The sequence below is a fragment of the Littorina saxatilis genome, linkage group LG5, assembly GCF_037325665.1.
Source record: "Littorina saxatilis isolate snail1 linkage group LG5, US_GU_Lsax_2.0, whole genome shotgun sequence".
NCBI lineage: Eukaryota > Metazoa > Mollusca > Gastropoda > Littorinimorpha > Littorinidae > Littorina > Littorina saxatilis.
The window spans coordinates 9,759,312-9,782,314 of record NC_090249.1 but is presented as its reverse complement, the minus strand read 5'-3'; the positions used below and the strand labels follow the sequence as shown (position 1 = coordinate 9,782,314).

Sequence of the window (23,003 nt, the reverse complement as noted above, 5' to 3'; positions counted from 1 at the left end):
GTGAGGAAGCGGGGAGGGTTGGGGTGTAATTAAGGTGGGGAAGGGGGGGGATGATATTTGAGTCGGGGGAGGGGGTGCTATGGAAGATAGACTCACGAGCACGACGGGTAGAGCCAGCGTGACGGCGACCACAACGTTGTTGTTGACCGTGCTGGCTACATACGGGTATTTGATGCTTTCGTCATTACAGAAAAAACCTTGGTGTCTGGGTTTTATCATCGTGTGAACAATCACTAAAGCAGCAAGCCCTGCAACACAGAACACATGATGCTGCAGTGGGTACAGTAAATTAGAAAAGCAAAGGCATACACGACTCATCTTAATCATGCGTAGTATGAATCAGAAACACATTATCTGCTGCTCAAGTTTTTTTAACTTGAGGAGAAACAAGAAAAACAAAAGCTTACACGGCTAACAGTTCGTGATACGTAATAGATGAACCAAAAAGAAAATACCTGCTGCTCTAGCCTCATAAAATAATACACATAATCATAAACCAGCAAACACACACACACACACACACAAAGTACATACATACACACAAAAGCACGCGCGCGTCAGTGTGCATGCGCATGTGTGTGTGTGTGTGTGTGTGTGTGTGTGTGTGTGTGTGTGTGTGTGTGTGTGCTGACGCTGACGGGTGATGATATGTAAGCAGGTGGGGTGTGTGTTTGCCGGCTATGTAATGAAAGGGTGATGATATGTAATCCCCCTCCATATCCTTACATGTGTGAGTGCGCAAGCGCGCTGACGATCGAAGAGTCCCAAACACACTCAGTCTCACACAAAAAAGTCAATACATGCATGCAGATATACTCATAGTCACACACAAACACGGTCCCGGTTACCCATATTGATTGTAGGGCCCCGCGATTTGTAAAATGTTTTACAAATCACATAAATGCGCCCGATATTTTCTTGTCATCTCTAATGTAATAGATCTCTTGACTTTGGGGTAGCGCGACTCTGTTGCTGCTAGCTTTCCACTGGGAGGAAGCGACCCGAATTTCCCAGCGATGGGACAATCTAGTAATGAAAAAAACAAGAAGAGCAAACGCTCGATCGAGTCACTTTCGCAGTTCTGAATATTATATGAGGCATCAGATGGACAGGAAGAAATTGCTATTCACAACACAATGAGTCACGTTCACATAAAATTTGAGCCCGGTCACTTTTATAGTTTCCGAGAAAAGCCCAACCAGAGACTGTAGAGTATACAGAGACGCTTCATTTGGCGCTGAAAATTGAAACAGGAAGCCCTGTGGCGCCACCACGCGGAAACATGTAAAACCCTACTTTCGCTTTCCACAGCAGTAGCGATATCGTGCAGCACAACCACGGCCGCACCAAAAAGAAAACACAGCGGGGCATGGTCTTTGGCCATCAATTGCTCAAACTCACATGCCAAAGGCTTCAGGATGTTCACATTTCCTAAGGAAGAGAGCAGGTGAGGATTGTTTTTTTGTTTTTTTCTCTCGTTAAATGTCGGAAAATCAGTAAAAAGTGTAGCGTCGAACTGCGTGTATTCTACCAGAACAGCGAAAACACACACTGTACACAAGCTCAACAATCTCATTGTGCAGTTGTTTAATTAACATCAGGCTTAATTTTGTTTTGAAGGACAACTGAACAATTGATTCTCTTCTTCGTCCAAGCGCAAAAGTCGAAAACTTCTCAAACTAGAATACTTGTGACGATGCTGTTCAAAGTGTCATCCAGTCGGTCCGTACCTCGTTAATTCATCTCAATTCATGTGTGTGTGTGTGTGTGTGTGTGTGTGTGTGTGAGAGTGTGAGAGTGTGTGTGTTTGTGTGTGTGTCAGTGTGTGTGTAACTGACTCAGAGAGAGAGAGAGAGAGAGAGAGAGAGAGGGGGAGGGAGAGAGAGAGGGAGGGAGGGAGAGAGAGAGGGAGAGAGAGAGGGAGGGAGGGAGGGAGAGAGAGAGAGAGAGCTTTCTGAACAAGAAAGAAGCAACCGTTAAGAAATAAGACAATCGGCATCGATCGATCAAGATTCTTTAATTAAAGTCAGCTTGGTCACAATAATGTTGTTTAAGTTGCTGTATTTTACAGTTTTCCTTACATGATAATTTCTTAGCTACGTGCAATTGACTACCCATTTCAGTTTAGAGGTGCTGGGACGACGCCAAGTTGACTAAATGCCTTAGTTACCGATTTGACCGGGAACTATTTCGTTAACGATTTATTCCTGACATATTTTCTCAGGCTTAACTGACCATGGATACAGTATGTATTTGTATCAGTTTGACTAAAACACACAAAAATAACGACGGTTAGTTCGTGAAAAGAGACTGACTTTTAATCATGTTTGCACAACTACAGCGATGCAGCGGGTATTGCCTAAGTAAATTTGATTTAATTTTAATCTACACGATTTTCTGCGGTGTTTTTATGGTCATTTAAAAAGGATGTTCACAAACAAACATATTTTTTCGTTCAGTTACTTTTTGCAGCACTGTCAGCCGGACAGAACAGACAGTATGATAATACAAACGTGATATAAACACAGCCGACAGCAGCCGCTATACGCGAACTTCCTTGTGCGGCAGGGAGTGGCTCTTTTCCCGCGCGCTGGCGGCCGGTCTCACTTTCGCACCGCAGCGCAAAGAAGGATGAAGCGTCTCTGTATACTCTACAGTCTCTGGCCCAACGTTAAGTTGTGTGTTGCCGAACAGAAAAGGCTAGTTATCTCCCTTGTTTTTCTGATAACGTTCGTAAAAGGCTACAGATGTAAATACTTTGATGTAAAGAATAATCCTACAAAGTTTCAATCACATCCGATGAACTTTGTCAAAGATATAAAATGTCTAATTTTTCCTTTGACGCTGACCTGTGACCTTGAAAAAGGTCAAAGGTCAACGAAACCATCGTTAAAGTGTAGAGGTCATTGGAGGTCACGACTAAACAAAATATGAGCCCGATCGCTTTGATAGTTTCCGAGAAAAGTCCAACGTTAAGGTGGTGTCTACGGACGGCCGGACGGCCGGCCGGACAGACTAACACTGACCGATTACATAGAGTCACTTTTTCTCAAGTGACTCAAAAATTCTAATAGATCCCTTGACTTCGCGCTACCCCAAAGTCAAATGATCTATTAGATGATTTTTGTTTTCATTACTTTATTGTCCCATCGCTGGAAAATTCGGGTCGCTTCCTCCCAGTGGAAAGCTAGCAGCAACTTGAACAGAGTCGCGCTACCCAGGGCCTGTATGCTTTTGGGGGAAGTTCGCGACAACTCCCGAAGTTTTGAGTGACATCGGAAGTACTTGCCTCACTTTCGTATGCATGGGCCGGAAAAAGGGTTTACTTCGAAGCAAAGCGAGGAAGTAACTCAGGGTAGTTTGCGACTACTTCTAAAGTTTTGAGCGACATCGGAAGTACATCCTCACTTTCGCATGCATGGGACGAAAAAAGTTTACTTTGGAAGCTAACGAGGAAGTAAATGAGGGTAAAAGAACTACAGCCAGACCCAGTAGTAAACACGCTACTTCCACAGTTTCTCAGTGCAAAAGGGCAGGGCTTTTCTTCAGTTTTTCATATCAAACCGAGCTGATGCAAATGAAAGTCCCAAAGAGAGAAAATAGAAGGAAAAGTGTATCTTGTGCATGCATTTCGTGCAAATTTCCCTGAATACAAACCTGAGTTGCCAGCTTTGACTTTTGTTTGTTCTGGGTCATTTGCCACCACTCTTTCATTCCCGCTTATACGAGGGGGTTACTGTGTTTCTATGAAAATGGGCGTCGTTGTGTGCATGTGTGAGTGTGTGTTTGTGTGTGTGTGTGTGTGTGTGTGTGTGTGTGTGTGTGTGTGCGTGTGTGTGTGTGTGTGGGTTTGAGTGTATGTGTTTGTATGTATTTTAGCGAGTGCCTGCCTGCCTGTGTGTGCGTGCGTGCGGGTATAATTGTGAGTTTGTTTGCGTGCGCGTGCGTGTGTGTGTGTGTGTGTGTGTGTGTGTGTGTGTGTGCGTGTGTGTGTGTGTGTGTGTGTGTGCGTGTGTTTGTGTGTGTGTGCGTGTGTTCGACGGTGTGTGTGTGTGTGTGTGTGTGTGTGTGTGTGTGTGTGTGCATCCCCCCTTACCACACACTATTATGAGCTGAGTATTTGTGCCTCAATATTTTATTGATGTTCTTACGTTTTATGTTGTTTATTATGATTCACCACACCCGAGTTTCTCGTAATTGAGATAATGCAGTGTTCTATGTCTATGTCTATGTCTAACACACATGCACACACGCGCGTAGGCTAAACAAATCCAATCTTGACTTTCAACTTTATATAAAGATACATCCTGGTCACAATTAACGAGGACAAACAAAATTTACAAATACCAAAGTACAACAATTTATCTTTTGTAAAAATTCGGACACACATTTTCCCAATTAATATGAAAGTCACTACACATAAGTTATATCTTGTTTCCCCAAACACTGATTGATTTCTGCCTTTTCAAATTTACCAGTAACCCAAACGTTCGCTCTAACCAACCTATTTTGTCCAAAACAGTTTTACTGATACACAATCATTAAAAAAAGAAGAGGTTTAACATAACCGACTTCGCTACCACATAAACAAAAAATGTTTTATTCTCCCCAACATTCTGGTCAACAAAATCATTATTATAGACAGTCATTCAATTTCAAGACAATCATCACAGCTTTGAACCGACCCTTTCGTTCAACCAGGCAGAAGCAACAACTATAGTAAAAGCTACAGCGCGATCAACGTTCGCCCATTTACGAACTCGCGATGAGATTTGTTTCCTCTGGTCACCAAGCCCAGGCTACCGTTTACAAACGCATGCGCACTAATTGGGATTCCCCTAATTTCCTCGACCTTGACCTCAGAACTCTCGAAGCCACTACTTCGGTTTCAATTTAGCTCTTGCATACCGAGTAGCTGGCAACTTTGCTTCCGAAGTTCCCACTTTCAATGTGCAGGGTCTCTCACTTGACATCATTATACGACGATATCGCTTCTTAAGGGTCCTTACCCATCCAAAAGAAACCTCCAACGCATACTACAATTGCAGGACATTCCTGTTTTTAAGGCACCTCATTGTGAAATGAGCTCAGACAGAATATCGAAGACGTGAAATGCGTCAATCGAGCAACTGTCGTAACTTGGCTACAATGAGACGGTCGGCTACCTTGCACCATAGACACGAACTGTGACATTCTTGTTTAATTTAGGTGAAATGCTTGAAACAGAGTGGCTCAAAAGCGACAGTTCGATCAGTTACTAACCGAAAAAAACGAGCTCGAGTCATTCGGCGAAGGTGGCGAGCTTTCAAACCATCACGACTGAATAACTCATATTACATCTTATCATCACGCATTTTTCACACGAGTAGCATGGTGCAGTGGTTACGGATTCGAAAATTCGATCCGGCGCTCTGGGTTCAAGTGCCGCTGGGAGCAAAAATGTTTTTAATTTTTTTTTTATTAATCTTTTTCTTTATAGGCCTGAATTGCATTCAGGCTGCAACAACCAGGTTTTGTCTCTGTGTTCATTTTTTTTAATTGCGTAAAGAAACTGTCCTATGCTTTCACAAAAAATCCAATCTTGACTTTCAACTGTACATTCATATAAAAAGCAGGAAAAAAGAACAGAAAAAAGATCAATAAAGACGGATGCTCTCCGATAAAAAAAAAGAAAAAAAAGAAAAAAAAAGAGAGGCAAAAAAAGAAAAAAAGAAAAGGGTTGAAGCTGCCTGCATGCAACTGAGATACAAATTTAAAAAAAGGAGAAAAAAAGTTCAACATAATCATTTATTTTTCTCCCTAACATTCATGTCAACAAAGTCATTGTCATAGCTAGGCAGTCATTCGATTCCAAGACAATCATCACAGGTTTGAACCGACCCTTTCGTTTAACCATTCAAAAAACAACAGCAATAACGCTGTTACTACTACAGCGCGCTCAACGTTCGCCCTTTTGAACTCGCGATGAGACTTGTTTCTTCTGGTCGCCAAGCTTACCGTTAACAAACGCATGTACTAGTTGGGATTCCCCCAATTTTCGCGACCTTGACCGAATACTCTCGAAGACAGCACTACGGCGTTCATGCATAGAGAACAGTTAGAAAGTTAACTTCGGGAGTTCCCACTTTCAAAAGAGGCCTCTACTTCCAGTGTTTCTGACTTCCAGTTCATGCATACGGGCCCAGGTGTGTGCGTGTTTAGGTGTAATCAGCCACCCGCACTTATGGCAGAATGACCGACGTCTTTTACGTGCCACAGTGGTAACACGGGGGTGGAACATGGAACATGGACCTGCGACCTTACGATCAATGTCTTCCAAAGGCTGCACTGTAGCCGTTCCAGCTTTTTCCTCTTAAGGCAGGTCAAATGGAGACAGGGACATTACTCTTCATACACAAAGGGAAGCCACTGAGTTGTGTCGCCATTTTTTCCTGGCAGGCTGGGAATTCGAACACATCGAACAGGGAACGCAGAAGAAGAAGAACACGTCGAACATTCGAATGACGTAAATAGAACAAACGTCACATTTTTCAGGCAGCGTAAGTGAATGACGTCAGAAAATGACGACACCGCCAGAAATAAAAACAATGCGACACGCCTCCCAACCACGAGGTCAAAAACACGTGGGCATCTAATGAAATCGGTACAAAGCCGTTCTCTTTGCCAGTGACATCGTAATAATCACCAAAGCTAACATTGAAGCTCCGGTAGCAGGTAAGAGAGTGTCTCCCAACCCGTGATGCTCACAGCGTGATTGCATCAGAATACCACATGTTAAAACCGGTGTTTGAACTAGAATAACAGCCAGTAGTATTAAGAACAAGTGTCTTGTGTATGCAGCCCTCTTTCTACTGTACGCTGGCAGCAGATAATACAATAATTGAAGTCCTTCGAGGCATAAGGGGCCCATAAGGCGAAAAATTGCTTTAATTCCACCCTCAAAAAGTCCCAGCCTTCAAACCGTAACAAATAACAGTACGCACTATTAAGCAAAATTATAAACCAAGCCTTGATTATTAATTTTTATTATTACACTTGTATCAAACAAGTGACCTCCACCTTTTGATTGGCGTTTTTATTACATTTGAATCGGACTTGTGGCCTTTCAAAGTTGCGGTGACCTTTGACTTTCAACAGAGGTCATATGTAACAGTGGTTTTTGGCTCACGTAAGTGTAGCCTATGCGATGATAAACTTTGTCTGTCTGTGCGTGCGTGTGTGTGTGATAGAAACTTTAACATTTCCGAGTCTATGGATTACGTCAGTCTCGGTCAAAAGTGTTTGACGTGTGTGATAGAAACTATTTGAAGACGTCACATTATGACGTAAGAGGGTTAGACGTCACGCAAAGGAATTACTGAAAGTCTCGGTCATTGTTATTGTGAGCGGGCCGAGACTACTTGGCAGATCCAGGGTCTCGCTTTCTTGCACAGTTTCACCTATGCTTACTGTGTGTGTGTGTGTGTGTGTGTGTGTGTGTGTGTGTGTGTGTGTGTGTGTGTGTGTGTGTGTGTGACGGAGTGATTGAGTTTGTGTTACTGTTTGTCGATTTCTTACGTGAGCCTTGAAGGCTTCGCCTCTTGTTAAAAACATAATTTAGTTGGCTCATATATCTGAGACAAATGATCGGACAACAGCCCTTTACATTATCGTGACACATATTTTTCTGAGGCACACTGGACAGTAATAGTGCAAAGGGTGGGGTTAATCAAGGGAGTGAACCCCCCCTAAAAACACCACCAACCTGTCGTTTTTATATTTAGTCAAGTTTTGACTAAATATTTTAACATCGAGGGGGAATCGAAACGAGGGTCGTGGTGTATGTGCGTGTGTCTGTGTGTCTGTGTGTGTGTGTGTGTAGAGCGATTCAGACTAAACTACTGGACCGATCTTTATGAAATTTGACATGAGAGTTCCTGGGTATGAAATCCCCGAACGTTTTTTTCATTTTTTTGATAAATGTCTTTGATGACGTCATATCCGGCTTTTCGTGAAAGTTGAGGCGGCACTGTCACACCCTCATTTTTCAACCAAATTGGTTGAAATTTTGGTCAAGTAATCTTCGACGAAGCCCGGGGTTTGGTATTGCATTTCAGCTTGGTGGCTTAAAAATTAATTAATGACTTTGGTCATTAAAAATCTGAAAATTGTAAAAAAAAATAAAAATTTATAAAACGATCCAAATTTACGTTTATCTTATTCTCCATCATTTGCTGATTCCAAAAACATATAAATATGTTATATTCGGATTAAAAACAAGCTCTGAAAATTAAATATATAAAAATTATTATCAAAATTAAATTGTCCAAATCAATTTAAAAACACTTTCATCTTATTCCTTGTCAGTTCCTGATTCCAAAAACATATAGATATGATATGTTTGGATTAAAAACACGCTCAGAAAGTTAAAACAAAGAGAGGTACAGAAAAGCGTGCTATCCTTCTTAGCGCAACTACTACCCCGCTCTTCTTGTCAATTTCACTGCCTTTGCCATGAGCGGTGGACTGACGATGCTACGAGTATACGGTCTTGCTGAAAAATGGCATTGCGTTCAGTTTCATTCTGTGAGTTCGACAGCTACTTGACTAAATATTGTATTTTCGCCTTACGCGACTTGTTTTTGTTTTTTTTAATGCCGTTTTGATCGCTCTTGCGTTTACAACCCATCTGATCAAATCGTAATTTATTTCCAGGCTACCAGCAATAAAATACCTCAACATGAGGAACAAATTTAAAATAAACTCCGGCAAAAGACGTGACGTCACAAAGTTTGAGTATGCGCAACATTTTCGTTTACCAGTGCACTTCGTTACCTGCCCATTGCTGCTTTGGGTGATATTTTTTAAATGACTATTCCTATGCAGATGTTTGTGTAATTGTCCGTTTTCAAAACATACCCATTTTTCGATTTTTCGGTCCAAAATTCAAAACGGGCACTGTCTTCCGAGACTCATAGCTCCGAAACGAACCCACTACCCTATATTTTTTTTATGCTGAATGCATAGCAGACAGATCGAACTTAAAAAATAACCAACTTTTGGGAGAAACCAAATTATATTTAACGGGTCCAGTGAACTACCTTAACTCGGTTCCATTCTCCGACAGCCCAGAGCGTGTGACTGACTGGTCTGTTTGGAATTGGTTGTCGCACACGGTAGGATCTTTGAGGCGTACACACAGTATGCTTGATTACACAGTCAGATTTAGATATAGGCCTGCTCACTCGTCCATGACGATGTTGTTGGTCTAGTTGCAAGACGAAACGATTTATTGCATGATCAAACGTGACGTCATCGTCCTCAAGTGTAAAGTCCTAGACAGAGTAGCCTTCCTTGAAAGGCACGATGACGTCACTCGGGACCCCATCACTTGCTGACAATAATGTTGCCCCTAACAACCTATAAGGTGGGTTTTTGGGTGCAAAAAACCCTCCTCACACACTGAATAATTTTTTACCTAGTGACGTCACTATTTTTAGATTGGGGGATTTGTGAAAATCCGTACTTAGCAACCAGTCGAATAACGCTACCGTTATCCCAGAGAAGCTGGATCGAGGTATCCCACGAACGCTTTACTGTAATAGACTTGAGAAATGTTCATGCCGATAATACATGATAAAGAAGGATTCTTTGTGCCCCTAGTGATCGACAATAACGTGAAGGTCACGTGAGTTTTGATGGAAGTGACGCGAGTTTTGGAAACAGGTGCTCGGCGATCGCTGCAGCCCATTGCCAATGAATCGTGGCTCCGATGTGCAGATTTTCAAAAGAAAAAGGCATCATATCGAGCGGACACTGCATAATGTATATACACATCGGAGTCATGTTATTGCATGGTTTTAACTGATCAATCACGTGTCACTGTTTGACTCACTAAGTGGGGTGCAACTCTTCAACAACGCTTGGGAATTCTGAGAGGGTTGTTTTCGAACATAGTCTATTGAAACGGACTGATGACGGATAGAGACGGACGTCACCAGCACAGACAGACAGACAGATGTTAAGGTCTATCTGTTATCATAGTGTGCACCACCACCAGGGAGCGTATGCAAGACGATGCGACTGCTTGTCGTACGACAAGCGCCCCGAAGTTTGATAGCTCTCGGTCCGACAACTTTTGTCGTGCTGCCGAATTCACAGGCATCGGACAGCCTCCCCGATAGCGTCTGACGCAGCAGCTAAGCCCTGTCAAGGCACCGCTTGCTGTGGCTGGCTGACCGTGGCTGGCTCACCCCAAATCGGCGCCAAGCAAACATCTTGATATGCACCAGACGCGTGAAACCGCAACGCGAGTATCACTTACGAGACAAGAGGCTAGGCACCATTTCTGTTCGCAAACTGAATGTTGTCAACAGTCAACAGCAAAATATCGTGGATGCGGAATATGAATTTGTGCATATATCCCGTCCCCAAAAATCGTATGTCTTAGAATGTTTCTTCTTTCCCGGTAACGCTGCTAACTGATGGCCGCCATCTTCAGTCAAAGTTATCGTACCGACAACAGTGCTTATTGGTAGGGATAGGCACCTCTAACTTTATCGTAGGACAGTGCCTACGAACGGCGCTATCGGTGATTCATGAATTCCACGATAAGGGAGTTTTCTGTTTCTCGTACATGTATACAAAACCCCTGTCGGAGCCTTTCTGAATATGGGCCCTGAACTGTAACATGTATATGGGAAGGATAACTGCAAGTTCACGCACAGCAAAGATTTTTGCTCTGCCTGAAACTGAAGCCCCAGCAGGATAACTCATTCAGCAACGTATTTCATGTGCGTTTCACACCTGATTTCAACTGTTGTGGTTGTTGTTGTTGTTGTTATGGTTCTTGATGATGATTATAATAATCATGATGATAATACTGACTGACGATGATGATAAAGATGATGACGTATACTGTGTTTGTGACGTGTCAAAGTCCGACCACGTAGACATCCTTAGTTTTGTCGACGGTTCTATCCAGGTTAATGTAACCTTTTTTTTTTTATAAAGGATTATGCGATTTTTTTGTTTGGGGCTTCAATAGTTTATAGGATACCTTGAACAGATCATTTGACAATGACGTTGCTGACGGCAGCTGCTGCTGCTGATGATGGTGATCTGTCTGTCATGCAACGAACTCTAGGTAGGCACTTACACACACGTCTGATCATTACTGATAAGATTGACTATTTTGAAGATGTATGCTTGTCATTGTTCAAAGCAAGGGTGAATTGCAGATAAAAAAGAGTGGTGCAAAGAAAGGGAGACGTGTCGGCCTGACTGAAGGATACTCACACAATACAGCAACGAGTGCCTGGAGCAGCTGGTGGCGTGATGGAGGGCACATCCGTCTGTCGTTGATCTCAATCATCGTCCCGTAGTCCTTCAGCCGCTGACAGTCTACAGATTTATCGACTAACGCAATTGGACACTTTTACCAGGAAAGTACAGAACTGTTACTCGTCTCTACACATTAGGCGACGTCCTTGCTGGTTGCAGTGTTCAACCACAATGTGTCACGTCTTTACAGACTAGGCGACGTCCTTCCTGGTTGCAGTGTTCAACCACAATGTATCACGTCTTTACACACTAGGCGACGTCCTTCCTGGTTGCAGTGTTCAACCACAATGTATCACGTCTTTACACACTAGGCGACGTCCTTCCTGGTTGCAGTGTTCAACTACAATGTGTCACGTCTTTACAGACTAGGCGACGTCCTTCCTGGTTGCAGTGTTCAACCACAATGTGTCACGTCTTTACACACTAGGCGACGTCCTTCCTGGTTGCAGTGTTCAACCACAATGTGTCACGTCTTTACACACTAGGCGACGTCCTTCCTGGTTGCAGTGTTCAACCACAATGTGTCACGTCTTTACACACTAGGCGACGTCCTTCCTGGTTGCAGTGTTCAACCACAATGTATCACGTCTTTACACACTAGGCGACGTCCTTCCTGGTTGCAGTGTTCAACCACAATGTGTCACGTCTTTACACACAAGGTCACATATTTCACGATGATTTCTCTGCCGGTGGTTTTGTCCCTTCACAAAAAAAGCTCTGCCTATGTCTCTGTCAGTCTCTCTCTCTGTCTCTCTATGTCTTTCTGTCTCTCTTAGATTCATTTGGGTCTCTGCTAGTGGAAATATTACGAAACCCCACTTTTTTTTAATTTGTTAGCTTAAATAAAAATGCAATTAAGTTAGTGCTGCAGCTGATTATATATATTTTCCTTGATTTTGTTATATATAGAGGTTACAACACGAGTGTTTTTTTTTATATGGCTGAAATACAAGCCATATAAAAAATCACGAGTGTTGTAACCTGTATATCCCATGAAGATATAAAAGACAAAGTGTGACGGAAACATCAAGCTTTAGTTGTCTGTTCAGATGAGGCACCTCTGCACATACCTTATTCTAAAGGCACGTCTGTTGATCTATGTCAAGTCGGTGCATAATGGTGGCTTGGTTGTCCCCGTCAGTTGAAAGCCTCTTACACGGATTTGACTGAATACCTAGTGGTTACACACGCATCTCCTGAGATCTTGGACACCTTCATCGTCTATAGGGCCTACTGCACCGCAGAAGAGCTAGAAATAATCGCAAATTGCATTAAACAGCTTGTCCAGAGAACAATCGTAGTCGATGATGTACTGATAAGGGCGTGTGTACCGCCACGCTGTAACTTCACATGAGTATAGCCTGAACAAAGCACATTTAGGAACCTACGCTAACAAGATGGCGCGAGCTTGCATTCAAAGTTAGCTTAGGCAACGATGGTTCGATGACGTCATCCAATAGTCACATCACAGAAGGAAATGTACACAGGCTGAACGTAGCCCATTTTAGCTCGACTTATTAGACAGAGAGTCTTGAAGAGAATGATAATAACAAAGTTTTTAACAGAGTGCAGACCTCAATGATCGTGAGAACGCACAATTTATTGTTTTCTGATGGTTATAACCGGAAGTAGCTTTCGATAATGGGGCAGACAACTCCCGTAAACCCTTCAAGGCTTACTTCCCTTCTTTGTTGCCATTAGTTTCATGGCTGACGAACTTCGGAACAGCTGTTACTTTTCGTTTATGTAATATTTAGGGTTTGCTTTACGTGCAAAATAATGAAGTATGAAGAGCAGATGACAGAAGAGCACCAGATATCTTACGTGTATGTCTTATAATTTGGTTTGCTGAACGTGCTTCGATAGCTGCATGTGAACGTAAGTAACATCTGTTCGTCAGCCATGAAACTAACGACAACAAAGTTATGTAAAATAATCTAGAAAAATTGTTTTTAAAAAGATGAAAAAAACCAAAACAAAACACGTGAGATAAGTAATAGACACATAGTTACACATAAAAAGTCTGACAATAAAACAGAACTCACATAAAAGCGTACAGATCTAAAACAGAACGAAGATGTAACATAGACTGTGGGGCAACAAATTAAACAACTAACAACTAGTCAACAAGCAAACTTATCATTCAGCACATTCACTCACAAGTCACATGCACACATCCACAGCTTCAATGTCCTAATTACTTTGTTCATTTTAGTAAAAGGCAGATTTGTACAGGTGAGTCTTCAGTTTAATCTTAAATGATGGTAGTGAAGGAGACTGGCGGACCGCTAGGGGAAGTGAGTTCCAGAGTGTAGGGACTTGATATCTGAATGATCTTTGTCCAGCTGATTTTAGTTTAGCTCTAGGGACTGTGAGGAGCAGCTGGGATGAGGACCTCAGGGACCTAGTTGGAGAGTATAAACAGACATTTCTCCCAAACAGAACAAAATAATACACACAAAACGCTCGTAATGCTCCAATTAAAAAGGAAAATCATTGCTCAATCAGCAACTTAGTTGCACATGGGACGAGTAGAAACAGTCATTTCCACAAAACAAAAATACAAAACGCTCGTAAGGCTCCAATTAAAAACGAAAATCATTGCTCAATCAGCAAGCTTATTTGCATAAAACAACTCCGAACCCGTGAAAAATAAACAGAGAGATAGAGAGAAAGTTCTGGGTACAACTGGTTGTGACTGCCTGTCATTTTTCACAGATATATATGACTAAAGATGTCAGAATTAAAAGCGATGTGACTGGGGCGCGTAACAACAGCGAAACATATTTTTTCGGGGCCATGACACACAAATATTCTTCATTTTAACCCCCTTTCCTTTTGATAAGAAACATAAAATTTACTCTGATAGATTGTTGTGATTTCTTTTTTGTTTCAGTACATATTTTTGGTCTTAAGTAGCCTACATTTCGTGTTTTCCGATGAACAGGTCAATGCACTAAATACACGAGTGAAAGATGCGGTATTTTCGATTTTCTCGCCTAGAAAACTAGATCTATATCGGTTAAAATGATACTATCAAGTAGCAGAGGCATTTAGTAGTTTATACGTATATATACCGAGCAACAAAAGAAACGCGAGTTAATGATAATCTGAGAGTGACAATTTTCGGGATATAGATGCACTATGCAGTCATGTGTAAGAAAGCTGTTGTGTGAATATTTTCCCATTGCTGCTGTCTCAACGCACGGGACAAGCAGTTTCCACGTGAAACATATGATGCGCGCTTACAGCACGTGCAAGCGGAGTAGGGGAAACCTCATGTGTGAGATGTGTTCACTGATGCATTAGTAATAAAAACCGTCGCGATATAACCTTGAACGGTTGAAAACGACGTTAAACACCAAATAAAGAAAGTAATAAAAAGAGACGATGGCACGCTTACTGCCAGTCTAACTTTTGACAGAGTCAAGATGCCAAGATTAACACCAGAACAACGCGAGAGGGCAGTGGGTCGATTATCGGCTGGTGATGACCCAGAAGCGGTAGCAGTCGCTTTCAATGTGCATCTGTCAACAGTATATCGCCTTCAGCAACGTTTTGTCAACATTGGAAGCACTGCTGATGCACAACGAAGTGGAAGACCTCGCGTTACCACACAGAGACAAGATCGCCAGATCCTGCGTCATCATTTGAGAAACCGATTCCATACAGCCAATGAAACAGCCAGGAACACCGTCGGTAACCACCAGAGACCTATCATATCAGTGGACAGACAATCCGCCGAAGACTTGCTGAGCGAGACCTCCAAAACTGCCGTCCCGCTACCAGTCCTCACTCAGAGACATCGCATGGCGCGCCAGCAGTGGGCCCAGGATCACATCAACTGGAACTGGAGACAATGGCGAAACATTCTGTTCACCGATGAGAGCCGTTTCTGCATTAGTCATGTTGATGGGCGTGTCAGAGTGTGGCGAAGAAGAGGTGAACGCTATACTGGTGACTGCGTCATGGAACACAATGGCCAGGGTGGACCAAACGTCATGGTCTGGGTTGGAATCGGCCTCAACCAATCCCGGGGACCTGTGTTTTTCAACAATCTTGGTCCTGGTCGGGGAAACGGCATCACAACACAGCGTTATATTGACCACATCCTACAGCCTCATGTTGTGCCCTTTTCCCAGGCGCGCAGAAACTGTGTTCTGCAGCAAGACAACGTTCGCCCGCACACAGCCAGGGTCACCCTGGCCTTCCTGCAGCACAATAACATCGACATCATGGCCTGGCCCGCCCTCAGCCCAGATTTGAATCCTATTGAACATTTCTGGGACCAACTTCAAAGAAAGGTCAACCAGTTACGCCCAGGACCAAGAACTGCCGCGGAACTGCGTCAGGCCCTTATCAATGCCTGGTGCAATATCCCGAGAGACGCCATCAACCGACTTATTCACTCCATGAGGCGCCGCTGCCAGGCCGTCATCAACGTCCATGGGGATAATACACCGTACTGACCATCTGCAGAGGCTCCCTTTGCCCGTGGCAGCAAAAGACTATGCCATAGCCAAGAACAGTGTGCGAGGAACATACCACCGTAATTTTGATTCGTTTCAATGTTACGTTTATGAGAAATGACATTTTAAAATTGTGATTAACGTTTTTCTGGAGAAAATTCGCGTTTCTTTTGTTGCTCGGTTTAGCTTGATGTCAAGTTTGACGAAATGCCTGAGATAATCTAATTTAAGTGAGCATACCCACACGCCACGTCGATGTCCTGGGTACAAAATCGGGTGTAACAACCGTCTGGGTACGTTTCTTCGGCGTAACGTGTCTCCACCGTGAGTTCCCAAAAGCGTGGTAACCCCTTGCAATCCGGTCGACAGGTACATGTGCATTTTGGAATGTCAAGGACGACAGAAAGTAGAGCCAGCAATAGGGACATCCAGATTCAACCTTCGTCAGACGAACATTCGTCAGTGGTGGGGATTTCCTCTCTATTTTTAACTTTGTGCCTCAATGCGCATGCGCTTGTTTTTTCGCGCCCACCACTGCTTGCCGAAGACCGGGATCTGCGTGGTGAAAAAGGCGTGTTTGACGAACCTCAATCAGCAATCTTCGCGAGTACTTTTAGTCCTTTTCATAATGTTAAAAATATGTTTTATGTGCGCAGTGTTAAAGTTTAATATCTTTACGACGCTTCTGTGGACTGTGCATCTGCAAACTGTTCATTTTGGAGGCCTAGTGCTTGAACACGGATACCCACACAAAACTCAGAACTTGAGTCGACGGGCGACATATCCTGCCAATTATCTCCCTTGATCTCTCTTGCACAAGACACTTGTTTCCACTAGGCCTATTTGTTTTAGAGTTGGGAGATTTTACAGGAATGAATCTAAAAATCGAAAAAAAATTGTCAGTGTTGCGTGTGTACCCAGCATATTCAGATGTCTGGAATATTCCGATAAAAAAGACTCGTCATATATTACACTACTCGTCATCACTGTTTCGAAAAACAGACGAACGCGCACGAAGAACTTCGCGTAGATCTGGACCGAAATTGGAAAGTGGTGACTGTGACGGGATGTGACGTCACCACTTCAACAAACTCGCGAAGATTGGAACTCACGAACTTTTGACGAAGGCAAATCTGGATGTCTCCAATGATGTATTTCGTGCACCCTTATTTATCCACTATTTTATGTGTTATAAGAGTGCAATAGTTACATCATAGATGTAACAAGAGAACAATACACCGATTAACAGTTCCGCGGCCATTTTAGATTCGCACATGCGCACATCTTTTTCTACGAGCACTTTTGCTCCTTCTTCCTGTTCCGGTTTCCTGTTTTTGTGAAAATGCGCATCCGCAGATCGTTTTTTCGAAAGTTTTTTCTTCTTCTTCCTGTTCCGGTTGATTCGAGAAAGCGTAGATTCAGTCGGCAGAAAGTGCCATTTTGTAGTCTTCCAGCCCTGAAGTTGCTTTTGAGTGTTCGAATAAAGAGTGTAAAGGTTCTAAGGATTACATCGGGCACACAAACACGCGATTATCCTTTTTCCCCCTTTGATTTGAACGCGTGCGCAGATCGTTTTTTGCGAGTATGTTTGTACCTCTTCCGCTTTCCTTCTTCGTTCCATGTGTGGGAATGTCGGGTGGAATGACAAGGATATATAGCACAGGCAGAGGAGCATACAATTAAGACACCGAAGACAGAGGTTGCTTTAACTTATCTTTTATTGAAGGAATTGTAACTAAAAATAACCACTCAGTTAGCTTATCTAAATCATAAATACTCCAAAACAGTTTAGCTAAATTTGGTTGCAACTAGAAACAATGCTATAAGTTATAAAATAGAAACAATAAACAGAACTCTAATACAAGAAATAGCAATGCTTACATAAAACCAGAAATAGCAATTATGAATTATTCTAGTAGCCAAAAATAGGAACTATGAGTTCTGGTATCTACCAGTACCAGAATCAGAAACAATATATGTATTTCTGGTGCAAACCAGAAAGCAGTAAAAAAAGGATTATTCTTATTCTGGTAGCAAACCAGAAATATAAACTATGTGTATATAAATGTGTATATAAATGACCCAAAAACAATATATGTATTTCTGGTGCAAACCAGAAAGCAGTGTAAAGAAGAAGGCACTAAAAAGAAAAGAAAATACAAGTATAAATAACATGCCTTCTAAGTCACACATGACATAATACAAAGCATAAATCAATGAATGTATCCTTTGTCAAAATAATCATGACAAATATAGACAAGTAACAATACAGCCAAAATCCTGCAGACACAGCATTCTCTGAAAGAGAATCCACAGTGAGTTAAACAACTCCACAACAGCTAATGTCAAGGGAAGTAACCAACATCTTCCCTTAGGCCTAAGCCTTGCATAGGAAAATGCTTTACATAAATTAACCAACTGCATGAACCGCAACTGCAAAATAATTGTTATTATTAAGCATGTTCATCGCCATGAAGACACTTCTTCATCGAGTTGAATAATAACGACAAGAATAAGAAAGATAATTCAGGCATGGGGTAAGCGCAAGCTCTCATGCTTCAAAATGAAGCGTTAGACAACAGTCTATTACTTTACAGGAAAACGCGACTAAATCATATCGCTTTAGATTAAAAGTCTGTTTTGCATCTATGCGACTGCACAAAATGTTCAGTTTTTATCCGTCGCAAAGCTCTTCTGTAGGCAAACACATTTTAAGTGCAAGCGCGACTGCACACAATGTTCAGTTCTATCAGTCGCAAAGTTCTTCTGCAGGCAAGTGCCTTTAAAGTGCAACATGAGAATTAACAGTCAAAATTGTGCATCCTGTAGACAATGTCTTCCTATTGTCTGAGATCTTAACTCAGAAGATCTCTATCATTCTCATGCCTGAATTCATCAAAGGAATGATAATCAAAACTCATAAGATTATGTACAGGTAAAAGGGTAATACAAATGAAGACTAGCAAAATATCAGAGTATGAAAATGCATGTGAGTAGAGTGACACAGGACAGAATACATAACATGACTGGCTCACACAAAGCCAGACAAAAGACAGGGAAGGTAAGCCATGTACCTGTGTATTAGGGGCGGACCTAGGGGAATGGGGGCGCTCTGACATCATTACACGGGGGACGCCGGTCAAAAATGGCGGACACTACTCTTACATCAGCCAATTAACCGTCAACGACATACGGCTTGAAATGCAGCAACATGATCAAACATATGAAACGTAACGCATCACAAAACTTCATAAAGCATGTCATTTTGTACACTTCGCCTACAAAGTTACAGTTACAGTACTGGAAACAAAGAGCGATCCTCAGCGAAGCGAAAACTGAGAACTTCTTTGTTCCTCAACAAACTGGCTACGAAGCGGAATTCCGTCCAGCAAAGTATTCAAATCCCTTCTCATCGAAAACCGAAATCTGAGAAAGGTTCGACTTACCTTACCGGACTTCATCGTTATAAAACTGTCCTTGTACAAAAAGGAGATCTAACATAGGTCTACTCGACTTAAAATATGGTGAGACAGGCTTTCTCATCGAGTTCATTACCCAAAATATATGTGTCAACCATATTTCCCGTTCATCAATTGTAGGGGTTTCTGCGCCTAAATCGTAAATAGGTAGCTTTACGGGCCAATGGCACTGAGGGCTTAACTTTGGGCTTTTAACCGACTACTACTCAGACTTTACTGATCTCCAGAAATAATATGTGATGAAAATGGGAAAAAGATCGCAACGATACACATGGGTCTTCTCGACATAAAATATTGCGAGACAGGCTTTTTCTCAGCGAAAACGAAACGTATGAGAACGAGTCTGCCTTACTTGATTCTTACGAGTCTTTAATTTACAAGACTCTAAAACAGCTTTAGAACAACTGGTCATCAAATATTAGAAGTTATTAACGCTCAATTTCAGCGCCAAATCATAAAAGTAATTAGAAACTGATCTAGAAAACACATCTCTCCGCTAGATCAAAATGGCGTCATCAACTCTGACGCGAGACCGGTCGGACATCGCCCGGGACCAAATCAGCGTCAAAATGTACATATGCAAACATCATAGCATCAAATGAAACATAAAAATGAAGCAACAGGAATGAATAAAGCATTTAGTTACTTACAGATTCTCCTCAGTGAGCACACTTGAAAGAAACACAAACTCTGCTGCTGACGCCTAGTCGCGAAACACAAAGACTGAAAGAGACAGGTCTCGGAATGAAAACCACAAGTCGACCGCTTACTAACTTCGCGCCAAACTACACTAGACCGTTTCACGACAAATCAGAGCAGAGCTTCGACACGTTCACGGCTACCGACAACACACATGGAGCACCCAGCTCGCAGTGTCACAAATCGCGTTTTCTGCTCTACTGAATCTAGGGGTCCTTTACGTCCTCACAGGAAATTTTCCTTTTAGGGACGTGAGTTGATGATACGCTTTAAAAAAAAAAATAAAAAAAATAAAAATAAAAAGGAGAGAAAGAAAAGGGCAAGACCAAGCAAGCCCGACCGTGATAGGACCCCGACCCCGCTCTCCATGAGTAAGGGAGGGGGGTGGGGTAATAAGAAATATACGTTAAGATCCTTGTAAGAGGAATATTAATAATTTTTCTTTTATATGCGTTGACTTCCTAGGGGAAGGGCCATTAAAAACATGGATTTTAATTCAATTTTAGTTTCGTTAAAAAAAGATAAAAATCAGGACCACCCGTCAAGAGGTTTAAAAGTGACTACATTGTGAGAATAATATAAAGAACATGCGCAAACACGTAATACTGATCTTCTAGTATTATTTGGACACATCATTTCATTTACTATGTACATTAAGGGAAAAGTCTGGGTTGTGGCACTCGATCACTAGGTGGGGCACTGCCCTTCGCTCCCTGTTACCCGAGCGCCAACAACCATTTATAGGAAGAGGTACAATAGCGTTTTAGTTTTAAAAACAACAGGATATGTCAGAGTTGTAGATTACTTTTGTGAAGAACGAGACATGGTCGAGGCCGTGTTTATCGTCCGGGTTAAAGAATTGAATTGGCATAAGGTTATATTTGTCCATATAATCATACAGGGTTGCAAAGCGGGTTAAGTTTGAAGTACATTTTGCGAAGAGAGGAAACAGCTATCCTCTCGTTTATATAATCATGTTTTTATGTTTATTGTATAATCCGGAAACAGGAGTTTAAAACCATCAGGAAAAAAAAAAAAAAAAAAAAAAAAAAGCACACACACGCCCGCGAGGTGGGGCAATGCCCTTCGCTCCCTGCGAGCTGTGTGTCCCCTTTGTTTAAGTTAATACCGTTGACAAATGACGATCATGTATTTATGCTGGCTTTATTTTATTTTGCCCCCCATTTAGGGAGTCCAGAATTACAAGGGACTTACAGTGATTTTTTAATTGTGAGAATTTCCTCAGACGACAGATCTCTGCTCCCCGCGAGAGCGCTGAGGGCCATGAGACAGGTGTCTGGTTTAGGGACTGACACTTTATTTTTTGTCACAAAACAGTAGGTATCCGTTAATAAGTTGATGAGAGCCTCGGGGCTCTGCTTCTGCCTAGCAGTCACCATAGAGGTGAGGCAGAGCTCCAGGTAGCCTCTCAGGTCTTTTTCTTCTGGTTTTTGGGTTGTTATGAACACAGAGTCTCTGTGACTATCGACTTTTTTGAGGACTTCTGCTGTCAGTTCCCTTTCCTGCGAAAGTTTAATGTCTCGCTGTTTTTGTTCCAGGTCGGTTTCGATCTTTTTCATTACTATACTGTAAATTTGATCGGCCACTGAGGCGACAAATTCTTCTTGGTTAAATGGCTTGTCTCTTCCCTTGTTTAGTGGACTCTTTGCAGTGCGGTGAGTGCCATTGTCCGCCTCCTTATGGTTTGTTTTGACTGAGCTTTTCACCAGGGGTGAGGGGGGGTGTTTATCTTTGTTGTAACGGCCGTGGCGAACGGCATTAGCGTATCCAGTTTGGGGGGTTGAGGTCTTTTGGGGAGCATCCGCTCTCCAGAAACTGTCTTTTTGTTCTCGTGGGGACTGGGGGGGGGGGGGGGGTGCTACTCTCTGTAGTCTTTTCGCGTTTTCGTTGTTTATTTCTTCTTTTGCTCTTTGCATAGCCTCGGTATACGGAATATAGGAGGCTGCACGAATCCTGTTCGCTCTGAGCCTTACCTTATACTCCGCACAGCCGAGGTATGCTGCTGTGTGATCACCCCCACAATTCACGCAGTGACGGTCCCGCACACAGCCATCACGGCCATGACCTTTGGTCCCGCACTGGGTACATGTGGGGGTGGGTGCTTTGCATTGAGCCGCCCCGTGGCCAAACCGGTTGCAATGACTGCAGCGGCGGACAGGGCAGGCATAGGGCTCTACTGAGTATTCCTCTCCCTGGAGAGACATAATACGTGGCAAGACTGCCGTTTTGAAGGTGACTTTTACTGCTTCGGACAGTTCTTTGTCCTTGTTTTTTAACCTGTAAAAACGTTTGACTGTCTCTCGACCTTTTTGGGCTGGACATCCGGATTCTGTTTGGATTTGAACTGTGATTTTCATGGTGAGTAGTTCCTCATCAGAATGTTGAAGGGGGACCTTTTTTATGACTCCCTCTGTGATGGGTTCAGGAATAAACGATCTGATGGAAACACCGGCTATGTTGGTTAAATGTAACAGTTTCTGCTGTTGTCTGCCACTGGAGCATCCGATCAGCCACCTCTCCCCTGCTAAAGGCCAAAGAGAGATGACGTCACCAATGGTTGAGTTCAGGGTACGGAAGCGCCGGAGGCCTAGCCCTCTAAAGGTGGCCACTCCTTCTTTAGTGTCTTCAATAATAACTGGGTATTGTACGTACTCGGGAGTAGGTTGCCTCTCTTTGAAAAGAGACCGCCTTGCCCCCTTTCCTGTTTTGTTTCTATTTTCAGAAGTGAAGTTTTTTTCGGATTCTATGTTTTGTTGTGGTTTGGTCAGGTTTGCTGCCTGGTTCCCATTTTGAACGACATTCTTTGCTTTTTGAATTTCATCGTTATTAAGCGAACGTTTTCTTTTGTTTTCCCTCAGAGTTATCTCCATCTCATGGATGGTGTTTTCCTCTGAAGAGCTCGACCTTATTTCGATGTCAGAACTGGGTTCAAGTGGGACAACTGTCTTGTGCATAGGAACATGATGTTCGATTTTTGAATCGTTATGTTTGCTCACTGTAGAGACATGTTTTG

At 42.6% G+C, this 23,003-nt stretch overlaps 1 protein-coding gene across 5 annotated transcripts in view; it reads right to left on the bottom strand.

Moving 5' to 3' along the window:
• LOC138966259 (phospholipid phosphatase 3-like) overlaps positions 1–23,003 on the bottom strand; it is a 41,728-nt gene that overhangs the window by 6,005 nt on the left and 12,720 nt on the right. For 3 of the 5 annotated variants that reach the window (XR_011455653.1, XM_070338400.1, XM_070338401.1), the window contains exons 2-3: positions 11,278–12,023; positions 97–248 (exon numbers count right to left, since the gene is read on the bottom strand). Coding sequence is in view for 4 of the 5 variants with exons in the window: in XM_070338400.1 (XP_070194501.1) it covers positions 97–248; positions 11,278–11,353 (228 nt within the window). In the remaining variant the exon portion in view is untranslated. The remainder of the gene's footprint in view (positions 1–96; positions 249–11,277; positions 12,024–23,003) is intronic. The other 2 variants (XM_070338402.1, XM_070338403.1) reach the window with 1 other exon arrangement.